The following is a 27,235-nucleotide window of genomic DNA, read 5'->3' on the forward strand; positions in this document are numbered from 1 at the left end:
CACAATGTTTGGAGGGAGGTTTCATCCATTAGTGGTAATGTTGTTTTTATCTGTTTTATTTATTTATTTAGTTCTTTACTTATTTATATGTGTGTTTATCTTCAGTTATTACTAACCAGTTAGCATGTGCTAGAGAGCCAACACTGTGGGATTATGAATGGGGGAATCCATAATGTAGCAGTTAAAAATGAAGGATTTTCCTGTTTATTAGCTGCATGAGATCTCAATGTAGATGCAGCTGGAGCCTCTCTTCCCGCCTACATTTGCTCCAGAGTGAACCACCGACCATGTTTGCAGTCTGAGTCGGCCGTCTCTTTTAGTTTCTCTCCCTGTCACTCTATGTCTACACTCCTCCGCAATGTAAACCTTTCTATATGCTTTCTCCTGCACACCCGTCTCTGTTTCTTACATGCCTCTTCCTCTCTCAGCCTCCATCCATTCCTGTATAATGTGATTCCCCAGTCAACAGGACAGACATGTGTGCAGTCAGGTTAGGCTGGAAGATGTTGGCAGGACCACCAGAATATTATTACACCTTTGGTTCCGATCACACTCACCAATATCTCCTAGGAATGAAAAGTGATGCTCTGTGCATTCTTTCAACTTTTGCCCCCCCTCCCCCCCATTCTTCCCAGTTTCCTGTCTCTCTCTGTCGCTCTGCTTTGTGCACTCTTTGTCTTTCTATCAATATTTCTTGCTCTCGCTATACCATCGCCCACTCACTTCTGCCACCGCCGCAGTGGTGGGTCGTCTCTCATCTCAGAGGCGGCTAAAAATAGAGAGAGACAGACAGACGGAGGCAGAGAGAGACTTTGCTGCTCTAATGGGGAGGAAATAGCGAGCTGGAATGTCTGCGGTTCCACAGGCTGTTTAGCAAACTGGAGTCATGCCTCCTTCCCTCTGTTTGAACAGTGATATCAGAGGCTTAATCTGTCTCATCGCTCTGATCCTCATCCTGTAGAGGGGTGCTTCCACCTGTCCTGCTACACCTGTGGTCTCTGGTTCTGTCAGTCTGGAAACAACAGATAAACAGTGCAGAAAATGCAACCAAGTTGCTTTTCTAAATTTCAGGGTTTCAGGCAGGTATGATTTAGACCACCGGGAGGCAACCAAACATAATTTGGTGAATTTATTAAGTCCAAAAGAAGGCAGTTTGTTGGTGAAAGAGTCTAAGAAGTGTTTTGGGACGTCCTTCACACTTTTTTATAACAGCAAACACACATTTTTTGCTAATCAAACTACATGATAAGATATTTTATTAGAACCGTAACAAAGCAGCTCAACAGCAAACTCTGCATTCTCTCATATGTTTAAATATTCAATGGTCTGGAAAATAGTTTGCCATATGAGCTGCTCATATTTTTAGAAACACACTTAAACATTTATATAACTACAGTAACGCTGCCGTCATCATCTTTTGTTGGTTTTACAGTTGGATTACGTATCTGGAAAGACATGAGAGTGTTAGTGAAGGACGTTTTATGGCTCAAAGGGCCATTTCTAAATCAAAGTTAGGAATGAAAGTTTAAATATCACTTCATATTGCAAAGCCTGAAAACCATTTTAGTCAAAAATGTATCAAATCCTGCAGCTAATGGGAAAAAAGGTGGATATTATGAGTAGAAATATTAATGACCTTTTGGCAAAGAAAGACAAGAATCTCTAATGTTTTAGAGGAGAAATCAGATGATGGTCTTTTAAATTAATGGAGATGATGATATTGTAAATGTCGAGTTTCTTCATAGAATCAAGATAAAGTCCTAGGAATCCATCAGTTACAAGGGCACTTTGTATTGCTTTTGACATCACAAATATGATCATAATTCCTGGGATTCAGTTGTCAGGGCACTTGGCCATTGTCTTTGAAGGGATATTAGTTGCAACAGTGGCATGATGTACGTTACTGAAAATACAAGGCTAGATCTCCCACTGAATGGGGTTGATTGCTCCAGTGAGAAGACACCTCAGATAATTTAGCAGCTGTTTGGGGATTAATAATGCAGCAGCGTGACGGGCACTTCTTTGGAGATTTGACAGGGATGGATAGAGATCAAACAACAGTGCTACGTGTCTTTCTCTGCCCAAATGCAAAGATTAAAACGAAAGGAAAGAACCGAATTCATGTTGTGGGGGCAACTGAGGTCACAGTCAAAATATTCAACAACACCCACATACTCAGTTTAAGGTATTTGGGCTATGACTGCCATATGCTAATTGAAACAGTAAAAGCCAAAAATAGTTGACAATTATAAAGCAGTGTAGGTCTGAAAATTCAAAGGTGAAAATAAAACTGGGGTTTGGAAGACAATCGAACAATCTACAGAAAACAGCCGAATGTCTTTGAATAGCAAATGACAGCAATACAGAAGGATTTGATGTTTCACCAGTTACTGAAATGCTGCTTTTAATATGTATGTTATGAATAAATGTAATCTCTTACCCCTACCGAAGGATTTTTGGAAATTCAATAACCAGGGGCACAAACCTTAATAAGATAGCTATCTGAATTAAGTTGCTGTTGAAATATAAAGAGGCTCATATTTGAGAGATTTGATTACATTAAGTGCAGGGAACAAAACAAATTACACCACTTTTATAGAAATAACAAAGTGAGACACATCAAAGGCTTTAGGATTGTTATGATTTCCATTATCACATTACTGATATTTATGCATAATGCCACAGCAGTGGGTTTGGGTTATTTACTATCACAGGAATGTTACATGAGTATGAACCTGTGTCAGAATAACAGAGGTCAGACTCTATGCAGCAGATGCTAAAAGCATTAGAGCAAGGAAAAGGCTAAAAAGGCTGGGCTTGTTGCAAAAATTTGTGATCATCACAGCAACAGGTGCTCATTACCAAATGGATACCATATTGACCTCTATAGGCATTTCAAAAATGATTCATACAGGTATTGTCTGATCCACCAGTATGGTGGGCTGCTGACTAACTAAAACTAAAACTGCATGTTTACTGTAAAGAAAGGATCACAATCATGGTTAAAAGAAAAGTTGAATGTTGGTAGATAAGATTCAAAGAACAGTCTTCTTGTCAAGGTCAGACACTTTGTCCACCCAACTTCCCATGTTAACCTCATTCTTATGTGTAACACACACACATTGCGTCATTTGACAAGCATCAACTGATGTTCATTGAAAAACACCAGATGCATCATATGAGCAGAACAAATGTGATAAAGTTGCAGTTTTTCTGGGGAATTATGGTGGGACTAGGACAGTGGCGTACCCCAACAAGTTGACACGTGTGGGTGTTTTGACACGTCTTACACTGCCAATGTGTTTTCCCTTTTAGAAGGGTTTTCAGTACTATTACATCACACAATGTCCACATTTGCTTCTGAGAGATAACAACCATTATGCCCACAACCACGAGGTCCTGCTTGTCAGGAAATAAAAAACAAACTTTTAAACACTTACAGGCGTTGTTGAAATTATTGTTATTAAAATAATGCACCATTCGCTCTGAACAGTTTTGAAATATTATTATTATTATAAAAGATATTTTAAAAGATATTTTATTATCAATGCATGTCTATGTTTGGGTTGCAGTGGAACGAAACAAAAAAGTTGTGAAAATAACAGAATTCATGCTTATTCTACAAAGACATTCTACGAACAGCCTGGATTATAGGTTATAAGAAATAATTGATTTGTAGTGATACTTTAAGTAGAGTATTGTGTTTTAATTAGTATCACAGGTGTTTTCAATCATCTAATCACTCATGCAGCCAGTTTAAAAGGAGAAAATTACTCCCTCTGCTGTTTTGTGCCACTGTGTGCATCACACTGAACATGGAAACAGGAGGAAAACTAGAGAGTGGTCTGAAGACATTAGAAAAAAAAGGTAATAGCCAATGTAGGTCAATGTAAAGGTTACAGAACCATCCCCAAAGAGTTTTATGATCCTGTGACCACTGTTGCCAATGTTATTAAGAAATTTAAAGCCCATGGAACTATAGCCAACATCTTTGGACGTGGTCACAAGAGGAAAATTGGCCCGAGATTGAACAGAAGGATTGCTTGAATGGTTGAGAAAGAATCAAGGAAAACTTCAACACAGATCCAAGCTGATCTTCAAGTTCAAGGTACAATAGTTTCACCATCCGTCACTGTCTGAATGAAAATAGGCTCCATGGTTGAAGACCCAGGAAAACCCCATTTCCAAAAGGGAGACACAAAAAAGCCAGACTGAACTTTGCCAAAATACATGTTGAAAAGCCACAGTCCTTCTGGGAGAAAGTGCTTTGGACAAATGAAACAAAATTAGAGCTTTTTGGTAAATCACACCAACCCTATGTTTACGGAAGAGAAAAAATGAAGCCTTTAAAGAAAAGAACACCATGCCTACTGTGAAACATGGAGGAGGCTTAGTGATGTTTTGGGGTTGCTTGATGCCTTGGGCACTGGGTGCCTAGAATCTGTGCAGGGTACAATGAAATCAGAAGGCCATCAAGGCATTTTGGAGTGAAACATACAGCCCAGTGTCAGAAAGCTGTGTCTTAGTCACAGGTCATGGGTCTTCCAGCAGGATAATGACGCCAAACATAAATCAAAAAGCACCCAAGACTGGATGAGAAGAAAACGTTGGACAATTCTGAAGTGGCCTGCTATGAGTCCTGATCTGAATCCCATTGAACATCTGTGGAAAGAGTTGAAACTTGCAGTTGGGAGATGGCAGCCATCAAACCAGAGAGAACTGGAGCAGTTTGCTCAAGAAGAGTAGGCCGAACTACCAGTGGAGAGGTATAGAGACCTCACTCAGAGTAACAGAAAGCGCTTGACTGTAGTTACTGCCTCCAAAGGCTGTGCCACAAAATATTAAATTAAGGGTACCAGTATTTTTGGCCATGCCATTTTCATTTGTTTTATTGTAAATCAAAAGCAAAGGGGTATCAAAGGATAGCAAAGGGTACCAATATTTTTTTTCCACCATGTCTGTTCATTTTAAGTGTTTGAACAAATGACCGATGCTGTTGTTTTCCTGGTGAGGACGGTCTCTATCACAGAACTGCACCGGACTGCATGTCAGTCTTGAGTTGGTGAATACAGACTAGAATTAATACATTTGCTAAGAAAATATCAGTGAAGTTTGATACTGATCAGATCAGTGCAGACCAATGCATATGACAGATGGACATTAAAGGGTTATTGATACATGGTAAAGAGTAATGGGCAGGTTTTACAGGCAATATTGTTTTGCCAGCTGCTGCAAGCTTATACACCACAGTTTTTGTTTTTGAAGTTTTATCTCATTTAGTTTAGTTAGAGCAAATGCTCTTTTTAAAAAAAACTTTCTGTTTTGTTCACTTTACAAGTACATAATTTCCTTATATAAGAGTGAGTCCTTAGTGGGACATCAAATACCCACTTTTCTTATTTTATTCCATACATCCGCCGACCGGAAAACACCAGTCTTCTGTACCCAGGTCTGCAGTAATGAGACAGCAGTAATGGATCTCCGGGGGCTGCTGCGCTGTTTAGCTGGTCTACAAACAGCGGTCAGCCGTCACATCGTTACCAAAACTGGTGGGCACGCATCATTAGGTTGTGTTTTCACACTGCTAAACACTCATTAGGAATGACAACACACACACACACACACAGGCACACACACACATACATGCATCTCCTAACAGCAGAGTCGCTACAAACAGATGCACACATACACACTGACAGACATGTAAATGCAAAACAAGCAGTGCTCATTGATTCTGGGGCGGTGAAATGTCAGAAGTGTTATTGCTGAAGTTACCAGAGGAGCTCTGTGGAATCGTGATATGCTAGATTCATGATTGTGCCAAATTTAGCTCTTTGTGTGTGTGCGTGTGTGTATGTGTGTTCTTCTATTAAGGCAGGCAGAGACAGAAAGACAAAAACAGAAAGAAGAAGTTACTCAAATGGTGTCAAATGTTACTACTGAAAAGACAGACATTCATGCACATTCATAAGTGACAATAAGTAGAAGAAACCAGAATATCTTGTAAAGGCATACAATGGAAAGCAAATTGGATTTAAATACTGGCAGTTCAAGTTCAAGAGTTAATTGTATCACTCTCATTGTAAATTAACAATTGCTTTACTGGTGTAACTTCCACAACTAAATTGTTACATTACATCATAGCTCTCCAGAATATTCTCAGGAACAAAAATGTAGTCTTTCAGTTTGTCTCCAAGCTGGAAGGAGTAAAATCTTGAACCTTTTTAATGGCAGCAGTGTGTGTGTGTGCGCTGCTGGGTAGGAAATGAGTAGACAGTAGTGATGTGGACAAGAAGTGCAGACAGTATTTGAACAGCATCCAGGCTGTTCTTTGTGTTTTGTTGCCAGAATATTACTAGAAATGCAGGTAACCAGTATGTGTACTCTTATCTGTACTGGTGTCATAGTCTCTGTGCGTGTGTGTGTGTGTGTGTGAATGCAGTTGTGTGTAAAAGCTATTGTCCTCTTCCTTGCCCTTTCCACCAATCAATTTTGTGCATTCGATCCATGGTGAGTAAAATATCTGATAACTAGAGAAAGAGATGAGGAGGCAAAAGAAAAAAAAAAAGCAGAGTGATAGATAGCTGGAGACAGAGCGCCTCATCCTTGAGCTTTGTCATTTTTGCCAGAAATATAGCCTAGTTAACCTCTTCCATCGCCCCCCTAGCATAGACCCATTTTTTTGGGGGAAAGGGGATGTTTAGGGGGAGATGGCAGGTCAACAGTATATGCCACATAGAAGTGGTATATATCATCTGAACGCTGGGAACCTGAAGATTATGCTGTGATTTAGTATCAAAAAACTTCTGAACTTTCTGGAAAAACTGCACTTTTTGGCGATTGAATGGCGAGCACTTCTGTTTCGGAAATTACTCAGAAACCCCCTTATTGTCAATATACCGAGGAAAGCCATACATCTTGTGAATGCCCCAGGTCTCTAGTTTGTGGTTTTGAAGTTTCATGAGGCTGTGATTATATTAGATGTCACAGTATGTCATTTTATACAGTGAGGTCAAGTTTAAAAAAAAAATGGTCTCATGACAATGAAATGGCTGCTACGAGGACTAACATCATCACACATGAATACAATTGGGCTCATTGAATCCACAAGAGTCTAAGCTTTTCAGGCATATCAAATTTATGCAATTCCAAGACTGTTTAGGGACCCTTACAAATACATACATACAAATAATCATCATCATCATCATCAGATAAATAAACATAAAAATACATAACATGTATAATGCATGCTGAAATGCCTACAGTAATAACAAGGATTAGCTGTGAGCTTAATGCAAACATAGCATGGTAACATTTTAAATGCTGTTATGCTAGTCACAATGTGGATCTGATCCTAATGAGCTCAGTAAAAAATGTCCCAAAACAGCCTCCATAGGGGGATCAATCCTTTTTAACAACAACATGGCCATTTTTCTCTGTGCCACAATTACATTTTACTTCACTCATGGTAAGAATCTAAAAAAGACCAAAGCTGTCCCTCCACTGTTCATCCTTTTAACTTTGTTTTCTGGTGTGCGATGAGCATTAGACTACAGCCTTAAGTGGCCATTAGCAATGCTACAGACATTTTTTTTTTCTGCTTTAGTTTCTCTTCCTCCCCTTTCCTCTCTTGTTTGTCTTTTTCTCTTTATTTCCTAATTTATCTTCTTTCTGTTTTTTTTACTTGTCTCATATAATCCTTCAGCCAGAGGAGCTCACTAATGTTCTGGAGATCTGCAACATCGTCTTCACCAGCATGTTTTCCCTGGAGATGATCCTCAAACTCACTGCGTTCGGCTCTTTTAACTACCTGAGAAACCCTTACAACGTCTTTGACGGAGTCATCGTCATCATAAGGTACAACTGAAATGGTGTAAGCAAATTGTGTATTCATTGTGATTGTAGACTTGAGAGAGTAATGTACTTATTGCAGGCCAGACACATTGCCATCAATATATAGATCTGTATAAATGCTATTTTATTCTGTTGAACCAGTATTAATGAAGAGGTCAAAACTCCTGCAAGACTAAAAGAATAACTTTATTGTTCAAATCAAGTTGAACTATTATAGACCAGTGTTACATACAGTATGTACATTATTCAGTGTTAAAAACACATAAATATTAATTAGTGTTTGAAAAATATAAATACCCCAAAGACACTATATTTTGCAGTTTACAGTTTTAGAGGACAAAAATATGATATTTCTGAAATATTGATGAAATCCCAGACTGTTCTGGAAAGCGATCCTGCAGTATAATTATTCATGTTGTGCTTTGTCAACTTGTCATCTGTTACCTACCTGGTTGAAATGTACTACCTGTATGTATTTGGATGCCACAGCGTCAGACAGCAGCAAACAGAATTTGTCTTTTGTTGTGTGTGCCTGGAGCTTCAGGTGAGTGGCTGTGCCTTTGATCTGCTGGTGTTTTTTTTCAATTCATCTGGCTGAGCGCTTTTGTCTGTGATCCCCATTATAACCCTGAGATCAAATACACATCAAAGCAACTAAAACTGAACAAGATCAAATGTGCAGCGCGTCACAGAAGATACATGTTGATTGAACATATCTACATCTGTCTTCTTATCTCTTGCTCCACTACCGATTTCCATCTCTTCATCTATCTGAATTTCAGCTATTCATACAGAGCCGCCGATGCAAAGACGATGCTATATTCATGCTATTTTCATGTTCTGAGAGGAGCCTTTGATAGCCACCTCCATTAGAAGACAAATTTCTTTAAAGCCAGATTTCCTACTAGAGAAAGGTTCTCTGTCTGTGATAAATATACTCACCACGACAAAAAAGAAAAAAGAAAAGATAAGATAAAACTTCTGGGATCCCCCTTCTGTAATTGTTCTGCAGCAGCAAACGGTAATTAAAGTCATGAAGTATTTAAGCAAGTGCTTGATTTATAATGTTTAAAGCTAAAGTAACCTCGTAAGTGGACACATTAATTATTGCAAGACAAGATCAACCAAACTTTCCCAAAGAATTAGAGAAACATTCAATAGTGGGAGTTTGATGATGACCCCTCCTTGTATTGTAGATTACCTGGGGTTTAGTGTTACTGGGGTTTATTTTGCTAAGGACCCAAAAATGCTACCTTAATTTCATCAAACAGCATAAAACCAGAGATTATATGTTAGTCAATCTATAGGGCTTTTACGTAACATCTTTTTTCCTCAGGTTTCCTTTGAACAAAGTTTGATTTCCCTCAACTTAAAGTTCAGTTGTAGTTTGAAGTCTTGTTTTCTATAGTAGACACTCTTTCAGTCACTGTGAGCTGTTGCTAGCTGCTGTCGAAAGATGTAAAACTCACCTCCTGTGGACTTTATCTAGTATCATGATACAGCAAATGTAAAAGCTTTTAAAAAAGACATCCAGGATGGAGTGTAACAGGCATTTATTTTCATGTAATTGTTTCAGATTAAAACTTTAAATAACTCGACGTTGTTTCTCTGACATCCCTCTGTCTAGTGTGTGTGAGATCGTCGGCCAGTCCGACGGCGGTTTGTCTGTGCTGAGGACCTTCAGGCTGCTAAGGGTGCTGAAGCTGGTGAGGTTCATGCCAGCTCTGAGGAGGCAGCTGGTTGTCCTCATGAAGACCATGGACAACGTGGCCACCTTCTGCATGCTGCTCATGCTCTTCATCTTCATTTTCAGGTATGGGGAAATTAAATGTGCTGTATATATGAATACCTGGATATGTTGGTCTCTCATTATGTACAGATAACACAACAGTGTGTCCATGCTTCTCCTCGCCAAGGCATACGTTCTTTTTTCTTTTCTTTTTGTCTCTTGCCAATGTTTTATAGTTTCTCACAGAGATGCCCAAGAGAGAGATCATTGTTTCACCCCTTGCTTTTATGTGTCTTTGTATGTGCTACCTTCTGTCTTTTCTAAAGTCCGGTGCTCCTGCTTAACAGCTGCTATTGAAGCGCAGAAGGTCACGGTGTTCCACAGCCACTATTAACCCCTTGGTGCAAAATAACAAGCAGACTCTTGAAGATCTGGTTAGAATTTAACAAGCAGACACTTAAAGAACTGGAGCAACATAACAAGCAGACATTTGTAGATGTGCAAGCACTGACACAGCAGCGCTCTGAAGGGCTAGAGGATCTTTCAGCATATGATCAATGACTGCAGTCCTTGTTTTCCTTCCTCTCAGCTTTGCTTTCCACAAGAGCCAGTTCTTGTAGTTTTGTTTAGTAAGTTGATGTGAGAAGAAATTACCCCGAGAAAATCACCCACAGTACACACTTAAAAATTTGTACAAACACTTATTTTGATATAATTTTAGTCTTCCATGTTAAGTGTGTTCTGAGCTCCTGAAATGTCATATCCCAGCTATATGAAACCATTAATATTTCATGTCATGTTTGCAATTTAACTCCATGTTAATTGTGTGATTGATAAAATGGCTTTAAGAAACATTATCAATGACAATAAAGATTTCAGGTGCTGGTTATAGCTGGCAGTCACTACTTCTAATGGTGGTCACAGTTTGATTCTGTACAATGGTTTGGACTGTAAGATACCCTACAAGGAATTACCATCTATATAACAATTGTGTGCATTAACCGTACATTAAAAGAGCCCTGTCATTACTTTTAAATGTTTTGCATGGTAGTGACAACATGGCCACTGGAGCAGATGTCACCTTATGTAACCAGGCTTTAACATTTAAATTTATCTTCATCATTGCAGCCAAGAAAGTATTTAGTTGTAACCAGGGTACAAAAACAATTAATAACAAGCAGAGCAGCATACAACCCTGAATATTTCAAAGAATCCTCACACACAACTCTTAAATTCGGGTCTTGAAATTGTCACGCCTCTGTAAATGTATACAATTCCTCATTAATTACAGTAAGTTTGATCACTCCAGTGTCTGCAGTACAGTATGTTAACCTACTCCATCATTGTGTCCCTGCTGTTGTGTTGCAGTATCCTGGGAATGCACATTTTTGGCTGCAAGTTCAGTCTTAAGACAGAGACTGGAGACACAGTACCAGACAGGAAGAACTTTGATTCTCTGCTCTGGGCCATCGTCACTGTTTTCCAGGTAATCAAAAAATCACTCTACTGTTTAGTGACCATAAATACACTAACACACATCTCAGTGCATTCCTTTGCAGTATTCTGCTTTGCAGCAGTGGATACTTTTGCACATGTATTCCACATACTATATAAATTCTCTATGTATGCGGATGACTTGCACATATTTCTTAAGACATTTCTGTGAGAATTTCCATAGAAACCACAACCTGTAAATCTGATCACTTGAAACTCTAATGTAAACTTATTCATATTTGTAAATCAAATTTTTGTATTGCCAGTGATTAATCTTTTCATACATATTAGATGCTAATACACCACTCTGTCAGTAATAAATGTGGCAAAAAGTCTTTGAACTACAGTATACTAGCACTCTGTGCTGGCATGATACATTTGAAACTTTAATATGGATTATTTGTATACATTTTTAATTAATAATTTGGCGCAGTGGCTTAATTGTACTGTTAACTTCCCTCAGATTCTGACTCAGGAGGACTGGAATGCGGTTTTGTACAACGGCATGGCAGCCACTTCACCCCTTGCCGCTCTTTACTTTGTGGCCCTTATGACCTTCGGAAACTACGTCCTCTTCAACCTGCTCGTGGCCATCTTGGTTGAGGGCTTTCAAGCAGAGGTAAGAGAAGTCAGTCTGAAATTTCAGTAAGAGACACTGAAGGTCTTCCTTAAGCCAAGAGGCCATTAAGGATCTTAATGGCCAAGACGGCCAACCATTTCCATCCATGACCTGGGAGTGACTGGCTGGTCACTCCCAAGTTAGGTTGTTACTAAGGGTGATCAGGCATTAGCTATTAGAGCTTCCACACTATGTAACTCTCTGCCTACTGGACTCAGACACATTAAACTTTTCTCTTTGTAAAATCTTTTGGAAACGTTTGATATGTGCTTTTATTTATTTGATCCTATTCATTTTATTGTCCTCACTTTTTTATCTGCCTTGTCTGGTTTTATTTTCTTTTTGTGAAGCACTTTATAACATTGTTAAGAAAAGAATATATAAATAAAGTTTATTATCATTATCATTATTATTATTATTAAGTAGGGAATGGTAAGGTGAATGGGAAACACATTTTTGTGTTTTGAGAAGCAATTGTAGATGCTTCTATGAAGTTGAAAAGCAACCCCACTCGTCTCTGCAAAGTACAGTACTGTATTATCTTGTGTTAATACATACTAGTGTCAACAGTGTTTTTTTTATTTGCTCATATTTTTGTCCAGTAAATCATAAACTGTTTTAACCCTTTGAACTCAATTGTAGGAATTGACAATTGACTGACAGCAAGCAAAAATCTAAAAAAAAATAAAATAAAATAAAAATAATAAAACTGTCCTAGAAGAATTCATGTCATGTCTGAGTAGTCTAACTAATTCTGAAAATAACAATATATAGCATGCCTAACTTAGACATGTTGTGTGTATGCCAGAAGCCTGAATACTATAAAGGAAAAACAGAAAACAACCTCAAAGGGCTTAAAATCTATTTCATGCTGTAGAAGCAACAATTACAGTATTGGTCACAATTATGATATTTATAAGGGTTTGTTTCAACTGTCAAAACACAATAATGGCGTATTAAACACAACAATATAATTTCTGAAGTCAGCCATCTCAGTGGAAAACAGTAGAAGATGATGCTGTCAGTCTGCCGTCAACTGTCAAACCCACAGACGTATCATTGGAAGATTGTAGTGCGGTTGAGTAACCCAGTTGAGTTTTCATACATGGATCAAAGCATTACCATATTCATGGTGCGTAACTATGATGTGTGAGTTGAAGAGGAAACACTGACACAAATCACAAGGCTTTTGATTGATCTTTTTGAAATGCCAAAACAAACACAGCTGTCAGTCTCTCATTTTGTCTTTCTGCCTTTTCAGTCTCTCTCTTTCTCTCTCTTTCTCTCTTTCTTTCTCTCACTGTTGGTCTTCTTCCCTCTGGCTCTCTCTACTTCCTCTGCTCTTCCTCACCGTGTCTACTGTTGCTACACACGAGGGATTACTGAACCAATTTACTCCAGATTTTCCAATCGTGAAGACTGAAGGGGAAATCCCACTGGTGTTAACCAAACTCGTGGGGTCACTGGAGATATGTGTCAGTAGTTTGAGGGTTCTGATTTAATCTTAAAACAAAACATAGATAAGACATCCCGATGACATTAAATACTGTATGTTTGACCGTTGGTTTCTTGCTTGAACTGATGTCACACAGGAGATTAAAGGTTCTGAGTTAAATAAAGTCTGGAAAATCTGGTATAGTGCTGTATAACATGAACCATGTGTAATACGCTGTATCTTTGTCCCTCTCTCTTTTTCTTCGTCTCTCACCTTTTCATCACCAGGGTGATGCCAATCGTTCTTACTCAGATGACGACCGCTCCTCCTCAAACTTTGATGAGAGCGAGAAACACGACTCCATAAAGTTATCTGGTGAGCTGACGGCATGTTTCCATCCCACCTATATAATTACATGTAGATGCCAGTTTATCAGACACACCAAGCAAAAACTAATGCTGGCTTATACAACAGCCCTGAAATAAACCCTACCTTCATGAGGGTTCAGTTTTTGTTGAAACCTTTAAAGATTTTGATTAAACTTCATGGTAATTTTTTTCAACCATAGGTCATCATGATGTTGAATTGTATTATTTACACTAAGAGGTGTTTCAGATATTTTGTTCACCCCATTTATATCAACAAGGGTAGACTAAATTTCACCAACAACTGAACATTATAATGTCATGAAGGTAGATTTATGGCAGAGCTGTTGTATTAGAGTCTATTAGTTTTAGCTGGGTGTACCTAATAAACTGCCAACTGAATGTACAGTATATTGAATTACCTGTGATGTATCTATCAATTGATAGATACAATTAATTAAATAAATTAAAATAACTGATCCAACTGTTGTTGTTTGTGACTTAATGTGTTTCTAAAAATTGTAAAAAAAAAAAAAAAAAAAAAAAAAAAAATCCTTATCAACCAAGCAAAAATACAGCAACTATTTAGAAGTCCTTCCCAAAATGAAATAAGCCAGTATCAAGGAAACCAGTATATGCTCTTAAAAATGTGTATTAATAATAATCAAAATCACATTTTTATGAATTTGTTTAGGGCACTTACAGTTCTTTAGAAACCAATATTATTTTCAGTTGATAATTTTAAGATTTTAAAACCAAGTCCTTGGATTTCTGTGGTTTCCATGAGTTTGATTTACCAGTAACATCACAGTTTAAATCACAGATTTCCCCCTATTCATGTCAAAGCAGGACAACATGCTCAACAATCTGCTCGCATCTCACATTTAAGCCAGTAGTCTTTGGTTTTCCAGTGAGTCTTATTCAAGAACAGGCTGGATGTACTCAACCCAAAAACCAAAAGTAAGACAGAACTATTTGCCAAACTTGCAAAAACTCAGTGAGCAGCAATTATGAAAGAGCTCGGTGGGCGAACCGGATGACCTGCTGCCGGGAAGTATTTTCCTCACTGTCGACTTTAATGATATCATCAACATTTCACAAAAACAACACAAAAACACAAAAGTGTCCTTGATAACTCAACAATGCAATAAGCCAATGTTTTGTTTTGTTTTAATTATTTCACCTTCAATTCTGAGAAATCAACTGTTTTTTGTTGTGTTCTTTTTGTCAGTCTTTGATAGCAAAAGGCGCTACAGTGCCATTAGCCTCATTGACCGTTACTATGGAGACGAAGACAGTCTACTTTGTGTTATGTTGCAAAACTTTTATTTACTATTATATCTGCTCTTTACTTTTAATTACTGAATTTATTCCAAACTGATTAAGATTTTTGTGTGCAACTGGTTCAGTGAGTCCTCCTCTTTCACACACACACACACACACACACATGATGCGCCCACAGAAGGGCATTGGGTTGTCCTTGGTTGTTGACCGACATCTTTACCTTTTCTTAACACATATCATCTAGATGCAGGGTAATTATTAGTTTGGCTGCACTAGATATTTGATATATTCAGTAGATATATCTTTTTATGACCCTATTTACAACCCCAAACTGGGAGAACCACAAATGTGGTGCTGATTTGTATCAAGCTGCATGGCATGGTTCTAGGGAATTGCAGATTTTCCTGGAATTGGAAGTTATAAATACTGAATTGCTAAGTGCATAGTGTGTAGCACTTTATTTCTCTTATCTTCTTTTTCTTCTTCTTCTTCTTGCTGTTGTCCTTGCTTTTGACATACATTCTTATTGTCTCAACTGTGTGTACAGTTCCTTTTAATGTCTTATTGTCTTGGTGTGTTTTTTATTGTGTTTATGTTTTCATAGTTTTGTGTTTTTATGCTGCCTTGCTGCAAAAAGAATCTACTCAACAATTGAACTGAATTGAGATGGATGTCTTGCTAGTCATAATTACAGATTCCTCATTTCTTGAGAGAAAGTCTGCCCACAAGATGTTCAGGCGTGTTGTCTGGAGGGATTCAGATTTCATTTTGAGAAATGCAGGGTGAAATAGAAGTAAACAAAATAGTTTGATGGAAATCTTATGACAAACTACAGAAATAAACATAATAATAATGGTTGAAAACTTTGGCACTAAAACTAAAAAAAATACAAAAAGACTCTCCTAACTGCTGTCTTTGTCCAATTCCCTCTAGACCCCAGGATCTGTACCCTGACACCCAATGGTCACCTGGAGCTGGGTGCTCTCTCGGGACCCAGGGGATCCTACTCCTCAGAGAGGCGAAGCTTCACCATCGAGTCCAGAAAGAGCAGCGTGATGAGCCTGGGCAAGAGCAGCCTGGAGAGGCGCTCCCTCTCTCTGGTATTTATTTATTCAAACACTCCTCCACTGACTCACAGTCAGTCATCATTAAGAATGTGAATCTCTCTGTCAAAGGAGCGTACTGATATCTTAGCCTATATTCACTACAAATCACATATATACTTTACATTTCTGCCAAGTACTTTTAAACCATCAATCATTACTATTTTCAGCTTTTCAGAGTGATGAATGTGTTTTCCTTCTTTCCTGTTGGTGTCAGTTCATACCAGTATTGGTATAAAAGTCCATTTGTACAGACTTTAAACTGGCATGAGATAAATAATCCATCACAGTAAACATTTAGTTTTATTTTATTCTGTCAAGTTAAAGTATGATTGGCATTAAATTCATGAGATGTATTAACAAAAAAAATAAACCATGAAGACAAACAAAACCAAACATTGATTTTATAAAGGGATGGTGTTTATTCGGTGGCTTATGAGTTTACAATTTGCGCTTGATTGCAGCCATCAACAGTCTCTACTGACAATGGCATTAGCATTCAGTGGTAATGTATCTTGTAATGAAAGCACTGACATTGCCATGAACAGACATGGATTACCTATCTGATTCTGTCGATTCTCTACCGATTGATGCCTGTAATTGGGAAAAAAAACACATCAATCAAATTCAACATTTTTCAGTTTATATTAGAAGATAAGTTTCAGTTTCTATCAAAAACTCATATTTTTAGTATGACAAACCCTAATCTGTGATAAAAACACAATAATAGAAGGCACTACCACCCAGACATCTAGTAACAGGACATAAAATACACATATCCAGGCTATACCCAGTATATATCAAAAAGTGTACATAATTAAGTAAAAGCAAGTGTTATTATTATAATTATTATTATATGGGGACATCCACCATGACCAAATACAGTAGGCAAGTTAGTATATGAGCTTTTACACAAATATAATGCGAGACGTGGCAGATTAGCACAAGAGAAAATTAAATGAATTTTAAACAGGTACAAACCACTTTGTCCCTGCACATGAAATTAGCATAGGCTATCAGGGGCCAGAGGGTGGAATAGAAATCAGATAATTGTTGCACCCTATAGTCATCAACACAAACCTTCTGTATACTGTACAGTATATGTGCATAGACCATAAAACACACAATTACAATAGGAATGCCCCAGTAGGGTGCCCATTGAACCAAAACTTTTTGTGAGATGGAGGAAGATTGAAACTGGAACAGTTCTTGGAGGTTTGGCTCAGCATCCAGTTACCATGGCAACCTCTATTAATTGTTCCCCTTTTCTACTAATCCGCAGAGAAATAGAGAGACGTAGAGAGGAAAGGATCAACAGGGAGAAGTCGAGAGGGAAAACAAAGGACAGAGATTGTGATGGAGAGAGACAGGGAGGGCGATGCATTGACAAGAAGATAGAGGGGAATGAAAACCAGAGAGATGATAAGCTGTAGTTTAGCAACGCTCCTACCTCAAAGGTTACAATGTTAAACACAGTGGGTGTGGGAGATCCACTTCACTGTGAAGTCTCCTACTCCTCTCTCAGTGTGCTCCAAGTCTATTGATATCAGAAAGCACCAGTTACATCACTCAGAGCAAAAGCACTGGAATAATAAGCATTCAAGATAGTTGCTTATGAAAAATGAAGTTTTGCTACAGTTTTAACAGCAGCCCTTAGAGTGTTTCTCTTTGATGAAATTGCTCTTGAACTGTGAATCAGTCCCATCTGCTTGTTGGGTGGTTTGTTCATTCTATCGTCTGATACAGTATCCCAAAAACTGATGATTGGACTCAGATGAAACGTAGAAGAATGATGCATCTCTCTTAGAATTTCACTCTGTGAAATTCTGATTATGCTGCAAGACAACAGCTCTATGAAAGCTGTGCTGCTTTTTTGGGGGCTTATTTGTCCACATTTGTTTCATACAGTAGTTCAGACACTGATTTGATTTTGATTAAATTTAAGTGATGATGCATGAGGAATTGAAAAAAAAGCACAGTGTAATTTAAGATCTCTTTTTTAACAAATTGAAATGAAATGAAATAAACTACAAGTCAAAATTGGTCCAGACTGATAGGGTAACCTCAAAGGAAACTCATTTATTTCTTTGGCAGTTTATGAATTTGATGACTGTTTTTCATACGAATATTCAGTAGAGTGTGTGGCAGTAACATGTAATACATTCATTTTCTACTGTATTAACAGAGGTGAAAGCTAAACGGTTGTTCAGTCGAAGAAATAATGGGAAAAAGGAATAAGAAAAGGATTCAGGATGACAACATGTTCCCTTCAATCACTTCATTTTAGTTTAATGACCACAAGACCTGGATGAGTGGATTTTGTTTTCGGTACAGTAGAAAGCCTCAGTTCAGTGTCAGCAAGACTGCATTGTGCGCAGAGAAAAATCAATATAAAGAATAATATAATAAAGAGTATTCACTGACTGGAAAAAAGCTGAATTTGTACAGTTTGATATAACCATCAACATTCAGTCATAGTTTATGTAAGACAAAGTTGTAGTAGACACAATATATTCGTTTGACTACACAATGTACAGTACATTAATACTACAGTAGCTGTTGTCAGTGGTTTATGCCATACAGAGTGGAACAAATTGTCTTGACAGTAATTTGTGATGTCTAAAACACACACATGAACACAAACACACACACACTCAATGTTCCTCTTGAGTGATCCGCAGTGCAGTTCTGTATCGACCCAATTGGTATTTAACTGCCACCGTAGCGTCCACGCTTCACTACAGTTTCTATAGAGACGGATGCATGTATTCTCTGGTATATGGCACCGGCTCTGGCTTTGACTGGTGACATGTACGTTTTCCAAGGGTAAAACATATAATTAGGTCTATCATGCTGAGAGGATTAGACATGCGGAAACAAACAGAACTGGTTATGTTCCCCTAAGTGGAACTGGCACTCAGGGGTTTGCATATTAAATTGATGACAGCCTGCTGAGTACGCTGCAATCTCATTTGAAAAAGCAAATTTATAATTCATTTGTTCAGTCATTAACTTATTTATATATTAATTCAGAAATGATTGACCTACAGTAGCAGGCATGATTTCTTCTACTTATCCCCTGCTTCATATCAATAGAGTGACATATGGACTAGTCCTGCCTAATATAACGGCTACTGGTAGCCACTGAGCAGCTCCATTGGAGCAGGAGGGAGATGCTTGTCACATCTCTTACCACATGCATTAAAATTCATTCCACATTAAATGTACCACAATAAAATACATTAGCACAATGGAAAAGTATGATCAAAATTAGATCCTGAAGACTAAAAAACATCTAAATTTTGATTGCTTTGCGAGTTTAATTTTATTTTGTTATTTCCAGGGACAAACCACATGAAATGATTATATTTGTTTATGACAACTGGGGTCTTATTTTTGTAGTTTTGGCCATCATGTCTACTGGGAAATATAACTTTGTATTCACAAAGTTATTTGTTGAGATCTGGGAATGTAGTAGTATCATACAACAAAGTCTCACAGGGGTAGAAATATGATCTGTCAAATGATTTGAACAGACAAACAATTATCTAAACCCCTTTATTTGGAGGTAAAACTGTAAAAATGTTGGTTATAATCCCTCATTGCACACAGAACATGTGCTTGCACAACTGCAGCATGTACTGTAGGTACACTAAGAAATTAGTCTATAACTGATGGATGTTTAAAGGTGACCCCTCATGTTTCTTGCCTTGTCAGACTTCATAGTGATTTTGTTATTTTCTCTCATCTCAGCAAGTAACATGGTCAGTACAATGTCAAAACTACAAAAAGAAGACCCAATGTGTGATAAACCTGAATATTATTCCTTTAATGAAATCGTTACAACAAAAATATTCCAAATTTGCCAAATTTCTGTTCCTCAGGCAGGTTAATGTTAAAGAAAAAAATAAAACAAGGCCAAAAGGCAGCCAACCTCAAAGCACATTCAGCGAGACAGAATGAAACCAGCCTTACAACATAACATTTATGCATTTTTCCAGCAATGACATTATTCATTATTGGAGACATTGTTCGCTGTCCAGTATCTGTCCACTTCACTTGGAGTGCTTGTCTTGGAGACATGAAATATCTCAATAACTACCATGAACTGCTGTGTGTCTTTTCTAGCGCCATGGTCGCAGTTCCAATTACCACAACTGGGGGCGCCCTCTCCCTCCACATTCTGTGTGGAGCCGCAGGTAGACAATTAGATCTACTTTCAGCCATTGATCTCAGCTATTGCCTTAATGAATTCTTAATACCTTCATTAAACCTTAATTACGTACATGGAAACGTCAAACCTTTGCTGTTGTTTTATTCTCTTATTAGCTTCATGACTAAAAGTTTAATAAATTAAACAGTGTTCATTACTTCTCTATTGATACTTTGGGAATTGTTAATGACTATTTAATGCCTTCTAACTGTGCTTTTAAGGTCTAGCTCAAACAGCCTGGGCAGGAGGAGCTATGGGTTCGGTGGTGCTCCTCTGGTCGGAGGCAGCCTCCGTGTGCACAGCACCCGCTCCCCCCACTCCTACACTTACGCCGCCGAGCAGGAGTCCCTTCTCTCCCACCCACCCCATTCCCACCATCCTCTGCCCCCACATCATCCACTACCACCCGCTGTGTTTCTCTCGAGGCACTACGCGGCGAGAAGAGATCGACGGGCCCTTTCGTTGGAGCTCCCGGAGCTGCTTCGGGCCAGTGGACAGCCCCCAGGCCTGCCCCCCATCCACCTGGACCCTGGGAGGAGGAGCGGGTCTGGAGCAGGGGCATCCATCACTGGAGGGTCTGGAGCTGGTAGTGGCTCAGGGGTGGACCACCGAGACTGTAATGGCAAAGCGCCGGGCCTCCACAACCACTTGATGGCTGAGGTTTTCCCTCAAGTCAATGCACGCAAGGACAGGGCAGACCTTGATGACGAGACAGACTATGTGAGTGGCAGGGATTTTATTCATGTTGTTAGCTATGGTAGTTATCAGTGGTTCTTCCTCTTTTCACCAGGATGACTCAATAAAGAAGAAATGCCATAAAACAACATATATAGTAATTATCGCCTCCTAAGATGATATTGTGCCAGTTTAGTCTGATAATGGTAGATAGGTGCTAAACTAGGTATTTGAGTTTAAAGAGTGATGCAAAAACAGTAATTGTCTATTTTTTTTTTTATTTATTTTATCATTGTTTACGTTGTCAAAGTGAGAAAGAAGCTGTAGGGCTCCATTCAGGGATGCTGCTAGTAGTCCATAAATGGATAATTCTTTATTGGGTTCCCAAATGTGTCTAGATAATACTGAAAACCAAAACAAAATATAAATCATACTCATTATGGGAGCTGACATATAAAAATGAGGAAGAAATGTTGGTCTAACCTCTACAGTGGCTGTGCACTCACTTTATGAAATCTCCAAGCAATTCCAAAATCTCCAAATGTCATCATGGTTATTATTTTCAGTCTTTTTAATAGTAGCTATGTTATGGATAGAACAGTGCTAAAAACAGGGTTATCTGAAAAAAGAGAGATAGATATTGCACTCACTGTAGCAATTTTAGCTAAAAGTCTGATAATGTTAATAATTATAGACGCCCTAGCAAGCTGAAATCTAAAACCAAAATGAATGCTCTGTGATGAAAGATTATTGATTCGTTTGCTAATCTGGGGTCCGTTTCACAAAGCAGGTTTAGTGAAAAGTCTGTTAACCCTGAAATGAGGGAAACTCTGAGTTTTCTATCTCAGAGTAGATCAAATCAGAGTTCAGGATTAGAGACTCAGAGTTTGTTGAACCTGCTTTGTGAAACAGACCCCTGATCTTTTAACGTGCCCTCACAATCCTTCTCATCTGTTTTCCCTCCTCTACTCTTCCAGAGTCTCTGTTTCCGTATCCAGAAGATGATGGAGGTGTACAAGCCAGACTGGTGTGAAACCAGAGAGGAGTGGTCTGTCTACATGTTCTCCCCTCAAAACAAGTGAGTTGCAATTCAGCTCCAACAAACTCAAAACAAACATCAGTCAAGACTACTGAGAATTTGCATTTAGGGCATGTTGCTTCAAGGAGTTCCAAAGTTGTAGATTATTGTTTTGTTTTGGGGTTTTTTTTTTGGAAAAGTAAGTAGTAGGTGGGTTTGAAAGTTAATTCCCACTGTGGGTGCATATACAGACATGCATGAACTCAAGAGACCTGTAGGAGATTGCAATCAAAAATCAGAGAATATAAGAGTTTTTATAATGAAGGAGTCACTTTAAAATGTGTGTATCTCTGAGCCCTTTTGCCTTTTAACATGTGACTTCCTGAACTTCATCCTGCCAACATACATACATCTACTGAATGTCTCATGGAGTGCAGAGTCATCGATGAGCTCATAGTTACTTCAGGAATGTAGTGATTGTGTAAAAGAATTCCAGAATTCCTACATGTAGTCCCACATAACTGCATTGAGATACCTGAAAATGGGAGTCTTAGTTTTCTTCATCTAAGAAGCTGGGATGAAGTGTGTCAAGTGTATGGATTGAACTAGAATCAACTAAAGTCTGTAGGAGTGAAGAGGTGAACTTTGACATCTACTGTAAGAGCCAATAATTAATCATGCAAGGAAAGCCTACAAAAGAAAATGAACAAAGGAAAAAGAGCACAGACAACTCTAAATAAGTAAGTGACACATAAAACCCATTGATCTATGTTTAAAACCCTGGTCCACTTCACATTGATCACTGATCATCATTTTATTAAATCAAATATTCTATTTTAGCTTACTTTTTATTTCCAATTGAACACTTGTATTTAAATGCCTTTTTATATTGCCTTGTGCTGCTTTTACGTTCCATCTTGATGTCTTTCATGATTTACGTAAAGCACTTGTTGTTGAAGAGTGCTATACAAATAAACCCGCATTGCCTCGAATGAAAAATGTGCAACAAAGGTAACCTTTCTTCGAGAAAACAAAGTGACAAGCATGTCTCTGGATGTGTCAGTACTTATGATTGTTTGCTTTGGTAAAGTGTTTCTACCAAGCCTCTTTGCTCAGCACTAAAGCGCAAGCGAAACCAAGTGTGGAAAAGACGACTCGACAAGCAAGACCAATGGCCCTGAAAACAAATGTTAGGGAACGTTACCAGCTCTGCCCTGATAATGTAGAAGAACAGGGAGCTGGATAGTGAAACCATTTGTCTGTTCACACAGAGAAAACTGCTGTCTTCTGGTTTCACAAATGGCTTGTTAAAGCGATGCCGCTGTGTGTTTCCTCCAAAGCATTTTTTCTTCTTCTCTAGACAGTGTTATTGACTCTGGGCTCCAATTTGTGTGTGTGTGTGTGTCTGTGTGTGCTCATCTGTGTTTGTCTGTGTTATTATGTTTTGTTTTTTTTTATTCCTAGCCTTCAATTCATTGCTGGTAGAAACGCCCCTGAAAGCAACATGAAAGAGGAATCACTCAGTCATCCACTCGCTCACTCACCCGATTCCCTGCGTGCTGATAGCCACTTAAGGGAAGCCAGGCCCCAGGGCTATGTTTTGGCATCCTGGCAGGTGCCATCTGTCAAGCAAGGGCTGTGTGTGTTGGCGGTGTGTGTACTAAAGTTAGGCCATATCCATGGTTGTGTGTTCATGCATGTGCTTGTGTGTGGATGACTTTGCATATGTGCGTGTGGGAGTGTGCGAGCATATGTGTGTCTATGCCTTGTTTATGCCTCGGTGTACTGTACGTGCCATAGTGTGCGTTTAAGCATATGTGTGTTTGTGTGTTTGCGATAACAAGTGCACCTAAGCAGAATTAAAGCGAGGGAAGCAGACAAACAAAAGTAGAAAACAAGCCAACATCAGAGGTTGCGTCTCAGGCGGGATAAGTGCCTACGCCAGCACAGCCCCGGGTCACGATCGATATCGCGGGGGACAGGATTGCCAGATTTGAATCAATAGATAAAGGGACAGAGTTGCCAGGTCTGGAAGAAAAGCAGTCAGATTAGCACATTGATTTCCTCACCCGGAGAGCAGGTGCAGAAATTGGTAAATGCTGTTCCTTATATAGCTGGCAGATGAGATGAGACGTGTGAGGGCTTCACTCTGTTTACTGTGTTACTGACTATGGAGCTTGAAGATGAAGCTGAAGAACAGTGCAGATGCATTCAGAGATATGGATTACACCAGTCATACCCAGCCCTTTTTGGCTTCTGACAGCTTAAAATGAAGCAATGCCTACATATTTGTTACCCCTTGTCACAGGTGCAGGTTTTATATGTCTGTGTGTTACAAGCAGCTCCACTGCAGAGTAATCTTCCAATCAAAACCTCTCGATTTGTTTCATGTGAATAATTGTTGCAGAAAATGCAAAACTGCAAAATTTCACAAGAAAAAAAGTTAAGAAAAGTCCAAAAAAATAATCTAAATCTGATCTTTTTAGCGCCATCGTATTCACATGCAAACAGCAAACAAGAAGAAAGGCAAACCAGTATGTACAAACCAAGATTCTGAGTAATGCAAACTATTGTAGATCATATGTTTATGCCCTTTGGTTCAACCCATAAAATGTTCTGCAATTTACATTATTATTCACGCCACCTAATTACAAGTTAACTACATTTTAGGAGCTACATCGTCTAACAAGATGCTTGTTTACGGGACAGTTTTGATATCTCCTCATCCCGGGACAAAACTAAAATTATGCAAGTCTCTACAACGTCCGTTAATCATCCTGGGCTCCCCACATGTCCTCTTGGTTCGTTTTATCACATTAGGCTTTCCAAGCGTGCGTTACTGCGGAATATCATCTGTCAGCAGTTTGCCATATTTCCTTTCACTCTGATTGTGTTATCCCAATGAAAAGCCTAAAAGTTTTTAAGGAGGATGGAAAAATCTTCAGCTGTTTGGATGCAGTAAGGACATTAAGAAATGAAACACAGCCAGAGCAAATCTTACATTCTCCTCATGTCTTTCCTCTACCCCCCCCCCCCCCCCCCCCCCCCCCCCCCCTCGTTTCTCTCTGTCAGGTTCAGACTGCTCTGCCAGTCCATTATTGCCCATAAGCTGTTTGACTACGTGGTTCTGGCCTTCATCTTTCTCAACTGCATCACAGTGGCTCTGGAGAGGCCGAAGATCCTGCAAGGCAGCTTGGTAAGAATAATACTGCTATTGTATATCACTTAACTGTGTTTAGCCACTCAGTGCCTGCAGGGCACACCGGTCATATTTACTAGCTATGCAGTAATGTTTTTTGATGCAAAATGCTGCTGGGCTAAGATTTGAAATACTGTGGTGATCATGAATACTTTACCACACAATAAAATGACTCCTGATTTGTCTTTTCAATTTCCAAGAACCTTATTATATAACCACAGGTTTACTCATCCATACATAAGCTAAACATGAATTCTATGTGGGGGAATTAATGATATACATGTATAATGCAATTAGAAGAATAAGACGATGAAGAAGAGTATATTAATGCAAAGACTATTTCAAACATAACTTATTTTATTCTTGCTCTTACAATCTGAATATTTAAAGTGATAACACACATAGTCTTAATTCAATTAGTCCATTTGTGTTTTAAAATATTGATTTTATGTTTGTATGTATGTAAGACTTTTCTTCACTTAATAAAATTTCAAAATTCTTAAACTTTAGAGCTTGAAAATCTCGGTTATGGGTATGATAATTATTTTTCCGCTGCCCTATTTTAGTGTCAACCTTCCTCTTTCAAGTACAAATTGAATATGGAAGCAGGCTCAGGAGATATTTCTGGTTGTAATAATGACCATGTAATGTATTCTATTTATTGTAAACAAGCCGTTGCTCGTTTAGCAAGAATAATTCTGCAAATTATTTATAAACAAGTAATTATTTAAATGAATAAGAATCGACTTCCGAACGCTACTTTGCTGTCGTCGCTCCGAGCTCTCGCTGGATTCTGGCATCGGGCCACTTCCTTTGCTATCAAGCGGCACCGAAATATTGATTGGTAAGCACTTTTCAAAGAAAGCAATTAAAAATTTCAAATGAAAAGAATAACAACTCTTTCAAATTTGGCAATTAATTGGAGTAATTTTAATTAAATAGCAAAACACTGACAAATGAAGCCAGAGATGTTTTTTTGGAGTGTACAGCAAAGGACCCGAATTGAATGTGATTCTCATATCATATCCTGCTTTGAAGCTTCTGACTGAATCCGAGCATTTTTCTTCCTCAAACTTTGCTTCTGCAACTTCTTTATTGTCTCTGTTTATGACCTCTTTCCCCTTCTGTTACAGGAGAGGCTGTTTCTCACCATTTCCAACTACATCTTCACTGCCATCTTTGTTGCAGAGATGACTGTCAAGGTAAAACACCCTCTTCCCTTTTCTTCCCCTCTCATCCTAGATCTCTCCTCTCTCACATTCATTCCTCTACTGCTATTGGCTCATCACCATTTTAAAACTCTCTCCTCTCTCTTTTACCTCATTTTCTCCTTTCCTTTCTCTATCTCTCCTCTCCTTTCATCCCTCGCTGTTACTCTCACCCCCCTCCTTCTTCCTCCCTCTCCTCCTTCCCTCTCTCTTTTCTTGATAACTCTGCAACTTGCGGTTTAATCAGTTGCACATGTCCCATTAGCGATGGGCAGCTTGATAATGAAGTTAATTAGAAGGCTATCGCTCTTCAGATGGCCTTTAGCTACTCTTGGATTTCCCATCGATAAACACACGCACACACACACACACACGTTCACATACTCTTTTTAATCCACTAATCTACTGTCCAGGAGACGGGGCATCATCCATTATTAAAGGCCTAGTGACTCCAGGCGTTTTCTGCATTGGCAGAAACCCTATACTGATTTATTTATGACCAGGGATAATGAAGACATGTGTAGCACAATGATATGTAGATCATCTCAGCGCTGCGGTGGTGCAGAGTTCCCAAGTGCACATATATGCATCTGACCCCAGGTTGAACTTGGCTTCGTTATTTATTCTCCTCTGTATCTTCATGTCCCTCTTTTGCATCTTTACTCACTACTACTATACTTCCATTCCTTCGATTGGTCTTCCAATCGCTCACATTTCATTGGCTTTATCTCCTCTATGCTACTCATTTCATTCATCTGGCATTCAGCTCCGCATCTTTCTCTTATCGTTCTCTCAGCTCTTTTGTTCCTCCGTTTGTAATTTAATCATCTCGAGCTCTGTTGTTATCTTTCCGTGCCCTGCTTCGTTTGCACACTCGAATGTGGTCCCGGCGCTCTTCTGCTGCTCATCATCTTATCTCAAATAGTGTATAGCAACTAACACTCACTGTCTGACTTCTACAGTGACTTAATAACACGCTGTTGTCGAACTGTCACAAATTCAGAGGTAATCAGCATCCTTTGCAGATTTGTGGACGTCC

At 38.8% G+C, this 27,235-nt stretch overlaps 1 protein-coding gene across 1 annotated transcript in view; it reads left to right on the plus strand.

The window, feature by feature from the left end:
- Positions 1-27,235, plus strand: part of LOC122972464 (voltage-dependent T-type calcium channel subunit alpha-1I-like) — a 222,045-nt gene that overhangs the window by 132,988 nt on the left and 61,822 nt on the right. The window contains exons 11-21 of the mRNA XM_044339592.1: positions 7,706-7,857; positions 9,482-9,667; positions 10,952-11,069; positions 11,541-11,696; positions 13,419-13,506; positions 15,714-15,880; positions 20,012-20,082; positions 20,318-20,816; positions 21,749-21,849; positions 24,862-24,985; positions 26,122-26,190. Coding sequence (XP_044195527.1) covers positions 7,706-7,857; positions 9,482-9,667; positions 10,952-11,069; positions 11,541-11,696; positions 13,419-13,506; positions 15,714-15,880; positions 20,012-20,082; positions 20,318-20,816; positions 21,749-21,849; positions 24,862-24,985; positions 26,122-26,190 — 1,731 coding nt within the window. The remainder of the gene's footprint in view (positions 1-7,705; positions 7,858-9,481; positions 9,668-10,951; positions 11,070-11,540; positions 11,697-13,418; positions 13,507-15,713; positions 15,881-20,011; positions 20,083-20,317; positions 20,817-21,748; positions 21,850-24,861; positions 24,986-26,121; positions 26,191-27,235) is intronic.

Source organism: Thunnus albacares, chromosome 3 (assembly GCF_914725855.1).
Source record: "Thunnus albacares chromosome 3, fThuAlb1.1, whole genome shotgun sequence".
NCBI classification, from domain to species: domain Eukaryota; kingdom Metazoa; phylum Chordata; class Actinopteri; order Scombriformes; family Scombridae; genus Thunnus; species Thunnus albacares.